Source organism: Salvelinus namaycush, chromosome 3 (assembly GCF_016432855.1).
Source record: "Salvelinus namaycush isolate Seneca chromosome 3, SaNama_1.0, whole genome shotgun sequence".
In the NCBI taxonomy this organism is placed as follows: Eukaryota; Metazoa; Chordata; class Actinopteri; order Salmoniformes; family Salmonidae; genus Salvelinus; species Salvelinus namaycush.
This window is the reverse complement of record NC_052309.1, coordinates 34,728,413-34,737,830: the sequence shown is the minus strand read 5'-3', so window position 1 is coordinate 34,737,830 and position 9,418 is coordinate 34,728,413. Positions and strand designations below refer to the sequence as shown.

The 9,418-nt window shown below is 44.3% G+C and overlaps 1 protein-coding gene across 1 annotated transcript; it reads right to left on the bottom strand.

Annotated features, from left to right (window-relative positions):
• Positions 1-613: 613 nt before the first annotated feature.
• On the bottom strand, positions 614-6,983 carry LOC120043855 (SH2B adapter protein 2-like). Its single transcript, XM_038988458.1, has 8 exons — positions 6,483-6,983; positions 6,092-6,193; positions 3,753-3,844; positions 3,364-3,473; positions 3,098-3,295; positions 2,863-3,059; positions 2,315-2,486; positions 614-936 (listed from the first exon to the last, which is right to left on the bottom strand). Exons 1-8 carry the CDS (start codon positions 6,981-6,983, stop codon positions 614-616), a joined length of 1,695 nt encoding a protein of 564 aa, XP_038844386.1.
• Positions 6,984-9,418: the final 2,435 nt, after the last annotated feature.

Here is a 9,418-nt window from a genome sequence, read left to right as displayed (position 1 = left end):
CGCCTGGGCTTTTCACCATTTTCTTTTACAATGTGTATCATGTTAAATATTAACATAAATATCTATCAGGAGCCACTGTCAGTAATACCCAGATACATTTACAAGTGTCACTTTAGTGTTTGTTTTCTTGTAGCTTACATTTGGCATCATTCCATTACCTTACCTTTCTTTACTCTGTCACGTCCGTGTGTTTCCTGAGGGTCGCTAGCATGTGGGTCATAGTAGGCTAACGTTGTGGAATAATTTGGGGCATGTAGCCATTTGAATCATTATGGAACTCAGACCACACGTAGCAGGTTAAACCTGGAGCCTGGAGCACAGTTCACGACGACTGGACTGTTGTCATACAGTTCCATGATTAGTGAGGATTAGGGTAGATTTATAACTATTGTTCAACCCCTGTTGTACACTTTTTACCACCATCCAATATTTCAGGGACTAAACTTGAATATAACAACTTTCAGGATGAATCAAACCACTATATTGTTTTTATTCATCAATATATTTTGTGCGTAAAGGCTCTCCAAACCTGTTCCACCACCTGCAAAATCCATTTGACAAAACAGATATCTGATCCTGATGCTGTCAGAGTCATAGATGACGTCAAGGTTCCTCAGTAGAGAGAGTACTGGTTCTCTACTGCTCTTGTTCTTTGTGCTCCCTCAGTCTCCTGCTGTTCATCAGCTGAGCCACCAGAGGGCGGTAGAAGATGCTCTATGCTGCCACTGCGACTCCGTAAGCCCCCATCACCCCCATCCTCTAGTCTGGGGAAGGGAGGCAGAATGCGGGGTAGAGCAGGGGAACTGGGGGGGAGAGGAGAGTCCACAGATCCACCAACTGGCTGCAAGACTCCGGGAAAGAATTGTGCCAATTGGTGGAGGCCGTTCCGACAGCCAGGCTCTCTGGTAGGGGTGGACATCCGAGACACACAGAGCTCTGCAAAGAGGAACCCAACGGATACACGAGACATGTTAGAAACACACAGAAAAATGCACCATAGATCTAACCTTGTTCGACAATCCTGATTTCGCAAGCTTACATTCTGTTGTGAAACTAAAATAAAACGCAGCAGTCAGGATGGTGGATCAGGCTACCATAGATCTAGCTTGGAGCACAGCAGCATCAAGTCAGAAATTGCAATTACAATAATATGATGTTCTATGTTCTATATTCAGAGGGTAATAGTACAAAATAACATCTTATGATACAAACAAAACAAGAGGACTGGTTTTAGTGATCCATAGGGAAGGATTTGTGAAGGAGGATATTTCAGTAGAAATCAAAACAGGAGACCAAATTAAATCAGAAAGGCTGGCACTAAGAGGGGTTACCAGTGGTGTAAAGTACTTAAGTAGTACTTTAAAGTATTTTTACATACGTCGTTTTTTGGGTATCTGTACTTTACTATTTACAGTTTTGACAACTTTTACTCCACTACATTACTAAAGAAAATCATGTACTTTTTACTCCATACATTTTCCCTGACACCCAAAAGTACTCGTTGCATTTTGACAGGAAAATGGTCCACTTCACACACTTATCAAGAGAACATCCCCGATCATCCCTACCGCCTCTGATCTGGCGGACTCACTAAACACAAATGCTTCTTTTGTAAATTATGTCTGAGTGTCGGAGTGTGCCCCTGGCTATCCGTCAATAAAAAAAAGAAAGAAAATTGTGCCGTCTGGTTTGCTTAATATAAGGAATTTGAAATGGTTTATACTTTTACTTTTGATACTTATGTACATTTTAGCATTTACTTTTGATACTTAAGTATATTTAAAACCAAATACTTTTAGACTTTTACTTGAGTATGACAATTGAGTACTGGCCACAGTGAGAGGATTGGCTACAATTGGAGCAGGTGAGGGAAGAGAGAGCAGCACTGAGTAAAGAAGGTAATCCTACAGAGGGAGGACCAGAGAAAAGGGGATTAGGACAACTAAAAGTGCCCTTTGTCTCTTTCGCCTCTCCCTTCCCTTGTGGTGAATCATCAAAAAGACATCAGCCTGGAAGAGTGATCCTCAATTCCTTATGCTTGCCTAGTCCAGTGGATCTTTCCTAAAAGACTCCTTTGTCGGCTTGAAACTACTTTTTCTTTGAAAAACACTTTTCGGCTAGGTAACCCTTTTTGTAGCTTCGATAATGTAAATGCTTGACTGAACACATTTAAGATGAGAGGTTAGATATGGGTCAGGAATCAAGGAATGCAGGGATTGTTTTTGGGCATTAGACATGTTGGACATTATTATAATCATAATAGCCTACATTTTACATATCTCAAACAGTAAGACAGCATTAGCCCACGTGTTACCTGGGCGGCTGCGCTGTGTCTGGACATAGCATCGCAGCGTGACATCTGCAGCCCCGCGAGACTCCAACGGAATGGGGTGGCAGTGGAAGTGCTGCAGCATGTCCCCCACGCTCTGGAACCACAGGTGGTGCACATGGCACTGGCCCTGAGAGTCCACAGACAGACGCAGGTGCTGCTCACAGAGAGGTAGAGGCATGCCGTTAGGTATTTCTACCATTACCATTGGTTTGCGTTCAACAATGCTAATGCTAAGCTGTAGCTTAGTAAACACACACATCTTGGGTCGTTGCTAGACTACTTTCATGTGTCCATAAGATTAGATACATTTGGGTGAACTAGCAGGGGAATACAAGGGAATCTTTGGGTGAATAATTGTTTTAATGAATCAAGGCCATATGGCCAATACTCAGCACGGGAAGCATGTGGTTTACATGTGCAGGGCTATGACAAATACAGACAGATTTTGCCCTTGTGACGCAAACCCTGAGTGAATGGGCAGCCGGCCAGATAAAGAGACTAGTTTGGAACCAGGTTGCGTCTGAGTGTACCTTGGCTTTGCCCTGGAAGTTGAAGGTGAGGACGTATTCTCCCGGGCGCGTCTCGCTCTGGCGAATCACAAAGAGCCCATGGCTCCGGGCTCCGCCCACCAACACCAGCTGAGCAGCACTCACTCGAGACAGTGTACCGTGGAACCATGGGTAGCAGGTCAGAGAGGTGTCCATCTCAGAACGGGGTGTTCCTTCACCTACGGGTGAGAAGCATAATATAAGCACCTTTTATCACAATATTGTCTTAGCAAAAAGCAGCCTTTCCACATAGAGAGCTGGCCATTACCTGCTCCAGGCCTGTTGGACTCCAGTGACTGGAGGAAGCGTTCTAGGGGGACATGGGTGGGGTGCAAAGGGGAGGCCAACAGGGTCCGAAAGCGGGGCCCTGAGGGGCCACAGGGACCAGCACGGTGCTGAGGGGTCTTGGGTATGTCTGGGTGGACATAGAGAGAGCATGGAGAGAAAGTTACCCTATACAGTCAGATGCTGAGTTACCATTACCAATTAAAGTGAATAAATACTCACGAGCCGTGAGCTCACAGTTACAGGTGGACACCGAGGGGAACTGGCCATGAGGACAAGACGTCAGCTCAATGTCATCTCCACTGTCCCTGCACAAAGAAGACATAAACACATTAAAACAGGGGATGAGAAGGAACTGGTTTGATTGTTACTGCATAAAATCATCTATATGGGGTACACCTCAATAGTCTTCTGTCAATCTGAAAAGACAAGGTAGATGAAAGCAATATCGTGGTTGCCCACTGGGATTTTGCTTTCACATCAGTGCAGGAACAGAGAGAAGGGAAGGAATCTACCTGCACTTGTAGACTTCATTAAGATTCACCCCTAGATCACAGAGAAGCAAGTGTAATGGTATTTTTCTTTACCCCGGGTCTATGCAGTCCTGAATGTCAGCCACCCAGGAGTGTTTCTGAAGGGAGTCTAATGTCTCCAGGATGTATTCTCCTCCATTCTCCACCTGCAACACAAGCATGGGATTAGGCACAATATTAGCACATTCAAAATCAAATAGACACTTGTGTAGATATGAGAGTATTAAATAGGTGTATAAAGAAACCAAATTATATAGATGGTTAAGTTCTATTATACAGCACATATTTATCTATCAAACGTAGTTCTTACAGGGCTGAAGGTCACTGATGAATATAAGATCATTTCAATATATACTATATATAGGCCAACCTATAATTGAGTGAATGTAGCAGAACATATCTTGATGGTACCATATTAGAAGCCTGTTTTGGCCTACTGACAAGAGCTTAGTTGAACAATATGGTCTGTGGTTTACCTCAGCCGACTATTTGTCTCTCTGTCAACTGCATCTCTGTAGTTGCATCTCACTGTGCACAAAGCATTGACATTGATGACTACAAAAGACGTGTTTGACAAGTGTATACAGAGTGAGGGACTCAATTAACTACATAGACACTGTACTCAGCCAGTCATTCACTGTTTGGTTCATTACGCAAATCTGCATCATACAGAGCATTTGGTAACCCTGACTGTTATGTCATAACGCCTACATACAGTTGAAGTCGGAAGTTTACATACACCTTAGTCAAATACATTTAAACTCAGCTTTTCACAATTCCTGACATTTAATCCCAGTAAAAATTCCCTGTCAGGTCAGTTAGGATCACCACTTTATTTTAAGAATGTGAAATGTCAGAATAATAGTAGAGAGAAAGATTTATTTCAGCTTTTATTCTTTCATCACATTCCCAGTGGGTCAGAAGTTTACATACACTCAATTAGTATTTGGTAGCATTGCCTTTAAATTGTTTAACTTGGGTCAAACGTTTCGGGTAGCCTTCCACAAGCTTCCCACAATAAGTTGGGTGAATTTTGGCCCATTCCTCCTGACAGAGCTGGTGTAACTGAATCAGGTTTGTAGGCCTCTTTGCTCGCACACGCTTTTTCAGTTCTGCCCACAAATTTTCTATAGGATTGAGGTCAGGGCTTTGTGATGGCCACTCCAATACCTTGACTTTGTTGTCCTTAAGCCATTTTGCCACAACTTTGGAAGTATGCTTGGGGGTCATTGTCCATCTGGAAGACCCATTTGCGACCAAGCTTTAACTTCCTGACTGATGTCTTGAGATGTTGCTTCAATATATCCACATAATTTTCCTCCCTCATGATGCCATCTATTTTGTGAAGTGCAGTCCCTCCTGCAGCAAAGCACCCCCACAACATGATGCTGCCAACCCCGTGCTTCACGGTTGGGATGGTGTTCTTCGGCTTGGAAGCCTCCCCCTTTTTCCTCCAAACATAACAATGGTCATTATGGCCAAACAGTTCTATTTTTGTTTCATCAGACCAGAGGACATTTCTCCAAAAAGTACGATCTTTGTCCCCATGTGCAGTTGTAAACTGTAGTCTGGCTTTTTTATGGCGCTTTTGGAGTAGTGGCTTCTTCCTTGCTGAGCGGCCTTTCAGGTTATGTCAAGATAGGACTCATTTTACTGTGGATATAGATACTTTTGTACCTGTTTCCTCCAGCATCTTCACAAGGTCCTTTGCTGCTGTTCTGGGATTGATTTGCACTTTTTGCACCAAAGTACGTTCATCTCTAGGAAACAGAACGAGTCTCCTTCCTGAGCGGTATGACGGCTGCGTGGTCCCATGGTGTTTATACTTGCTAACTACTGTTTGTACAGATGAACGTGGTACCTTCAGGCGTTTGGAAATTGCTCCCAAGGATGAACCAGACTTGTGGAGGTCTACAATTTCTTTCTGAGGTCTTGGCTGATTTCTTTTGATTTTCCTATGATGTCAAGCAAAGAGGCACTGAGTTTGAAGGTAGGCCTTGAAATACATCCACACGTACACCTCCAATTGACTCAAATGATGTCAATTATCCTATCAGAAGCTTCTATAAAGCCATGACATAATTTTCTGGAATTTTCCAAGCTGTTTAAAGGCACAGTCAACTTAGTGTATGTAAACTTCTGACGCACTGGAATTGTGATACAGTGAATTATAAGTGAAATAATCTGTCTGTAAACAATTGCTGGAAAAATTACTTGTGTCATGCACAAAGTAGATGTCCTTACCGACTTGCCAAAACTATAGTTTGTTAACAAGACATTTGTGGAGTGGTTAAAAAACACGTTTTAATGACTCCAGCCTAAGTGTATGTAAACTTTCGACTTCAACTGTACACTTGTGATAAAAATGTACTGACATTACAAGTAAAGCTGACCTTGAGGACAAAGGTGTTGTCCCTGTCTGGCATCTCCAGGGGCATGGTGGTCCGCACCTCCATTACGGCTGTCAGAGGAACACTCAATTTGGGCTTGGACGACTGGGTCAGAGAAAAAAGACAAGTTAAAGTTAGCACTGCATCACTGTTAGAAATCTATTTTTCACTGGTAGTTTTACCAAAATTCATATAGTTCACTAGTGGCTGACACCTAACTCGAAGTACTCCTGACTTCAGAGTCTGGAAAGGCTATGTTGATGTCGTTGGAACGATGCGTTGATAATGAAGAGGATGTGCTTTTTTACTGATTGGTTCTGCTTTGTGCCTTTCTCACAGTTTGAGATAACCAATCAAAGCTCAAGCCAACTTCTGCGCGGACCAGGGAACCTACCTTGGGCGGCACATAGAACTCCAGCAGGAAGCCCCCCTCCCCTTCAGTGACCCCTCCTTCTCCTCCTCCTCTCATCCTCCTCAGCAGCAGACGACACTTCTGCCACTGAGCATTGCTGCCCATGCTGTGTGAGTCGTCCGCCACCATGTACCGCAGGGCTCCTTCCCGCTGCACCTCAGCTGGCAGGGGCCTCAGGGCAGCACTGCGGGATCCCCGGGGCATACGCAGCAGGCGGGGACTCCAACACCCTCCCGTATCCCCGTTGAGCCTGCAGCGGGGTTCTGGAGAGGCTCCTCGGCTCCTCTGGAGCATGTCCCGGACCCCGTCCACCACACACAGGCTGACGTTACGTAGGGAGAAGCCCTTCCTGAAGTTGGCCCTGGGGAGGCCCTCAGATAGGTCCTCTGTGCTGCGGGACTGGCCCAGAGTCAGTGTGGAGGGGCCCCTGGGTTTGGGCCGGTGTCGCGGGCTGGGCTTCTGCTTCTCTGGGCTGCCCTCCATCAGAGACCAGGGAGCGGCTGGAGGGCCCAGTGGATCAGAGGAATACTGTAGGTGCAAGCAGATCTAACAGTCACCCCCTTAGGACAGCAGGCTGTCAGGGGAACTTCCTCAGGTTTGATTGGCTAAGTCAGCTCTGCCCTAAACCACACTCAATAATCCCGAGTACAGAACTGAGAGAGTTCCTCCTCACTCAATCCTGCTCTAAATCCTCCTCAGTGCATTCGGCTGGTGAGATCTGTGGATAGAGAAGGTCAGAAGATATGAGGGAGCTGAGTTGTATTTTAGGATACCCTCATTATTTCATAGTGGATACTCTGGTGTGCTGTTATAGAGACACCTCCATTTTACATCCCCTCCTACCTGATATGACGGCCTATCCTAAAATCCTAATCTCAAACAAAAACATGTGACACTCCCTGTCTCATGTGGGAGACTGTAACATGATACTCATCAATACCCCAACAACGACTGACTACAATCAATACAAGACTGTGTACTGGTCCGATACAAGCACTGGTTTGAATATCACTTTCAACTGATAGGTTTTTGTTAAATATAAAATGATGCTTTTTTGGGAGAAGCAAACTGCAAGTACACCTTATCTGGTTCCTCCCTGACCATTTAGATGCATGCATCACTGCCCTTTGGCAGTGGGGGCCGGGAAGGGAAATATGCAGCTTCAAAGTTTAATGAAGCTTTGAACAGAGAGAAAAAAGAGATTGGAAAAAAGGATAGGAGGCCCAAGTAGGAGGGAGGCCAGAGTAAGACTACTCCTTAACGCTGACGTTATACTAACATTTGCTGACTTTCTCGAGAAAGAAAATGACCTATTTGCTATTTCACATTGTCTTCAATGAAGGAGGTCCAAGTCTGTAATTGTACACATGCTGTGCTCTTGTCTGCAGCCTAGCAGATAAGCTGCCAAAATGTGACAAGATTTCTCTCAGGCACAATGGCAGGGGGTTATCACCTAGCACTGAACAGCCATCCTTTGAAATAAGGGCTCAGCAGGAGAGAAATACATATCTCCTTATCTTAAAGATGATCCATAAATATTAAAGAGGTCCAATTAATGGTATCAGGGCCGGGGCTAGATGGGCTAGACGATCAGGCCTGGGCAGCTGGCCGCCTCACATTGAATCAACGTCTCTACTGATTGGACTTTTATGACGAGCGAAGGGAGATTTCAGCCTAATTATCTTCTAATGGCTGTGGCTGTCACGACGAGATGGTCTTTAAAAAAATGGTGACAAACGCTAGTGAGGGGCCCTGTCACCATGGGCAGGAGGAAACTACAACACCACCCCCACTGTCACTGCCAACCCTGCACAAAACGACAGTTATCACAGAATTTGTCTGTGTTAGCAGTTTTATTGTCATTCTGGCAGAGATACAGTAATTTACTGGATATGTGTGGTCGCGAACTCAGTACATTATGATGAGTCTGGAGATTCTCCTGTTATTCAAGGATAAGGGATGCTTTTCAATAGTAGATAGAGCCGCAGTCAAACATATTTTATGTAATTACAATCCTCCATATCATCCATTTTGATGTTCTTACATTTCGTACAGTTTTTGTTTGGGTTCATTCCCCCAACTCTGTGTGTGTGTGTGTGTGTGTGTGTGTGTGTGTGTGTGTGTGTGTGTGTGTGTGTGTGTGTGTGTGTGTGTGTGTGTGTGTGTGTGTGTGTGTGTGTGTGTGTGTGTGTGTGTGAGATATTGTCACAGTGAACATCCGTCATTATGAGACTGAGGTATGAGTTAGGTTTGATCACTACTTCTATGCTGGTTCCTATGTCTGAATAATGTATGAATACAGTGTCGCCTTCCAGGAAATGTAAATTGTCTGGGGGGAAAAAACATTATACAGTCACCTGATCAAAGATCCATCATTGGAATATAACACAGTGCAAAATGTTATAACAAAATGCATCGTCTCATTGCTTGAGATGCTCATCAAATGTGTCCTCATTCACTCAAGGCCCTGTTCGAGTGCAAGTATCCCACTGGGCACAAACTGGTTGAATCAACGTTGCTTCAATGTAATTTGTCAATGTATTGTGGCGTGGAATCTACATGGAAAATACATTGGATTTGAAAAAAAGTCATCAACGTAAACTGTTAATTTTGAGGGTGACATGATGGCAGGGTGACATTTGAGGGTGACATCTACCACACGATGATGGCATCATGGTAACCAAATGTAAATTTCAAAAACAACGTCAGATCTTCAATGTTATATCCACTATCTGAAAAAAAACTATAGGCTGGGCAGCACCTCCTACTGGAGAATTGATCTACCTACAACTACTCTTTGATCTCCCCATTCAGAGTTTTAAGCAAGCCTTGCTTAGCTATGATAGCTGTCACAGACTATTACCAATGTGCTATCGTGAGAATGATTGTTGAGACAGAGATCTCCACTTAAAAAACGA

Excerpts from the sequence above, each read along its gene's own strand:
- LOC120043855 (XM_038988458.1), bottom strand. The coding sequence starts at position 6,983 with ATGGAGGGCAGCCCAGAGAAGCAGAAGCCCAGCCCGCGACACCGGCCC. Across the intron at positions 3,845-6,091 it reads ACAACACCTTTGTCCTCAAG|GTGGAGAATGGAGGAGAATA; the intron begins GTCAGCTTTACT and ends CTTGTGTTGCAG. Across the intron at positions 937-2,314 it reads GACACAGCGCAGCCGCCCAG|AGCTCTGTGTGTCTCGGATG; the intron begins GTAACACGTGGG and ends TCCTCTTTGCAG.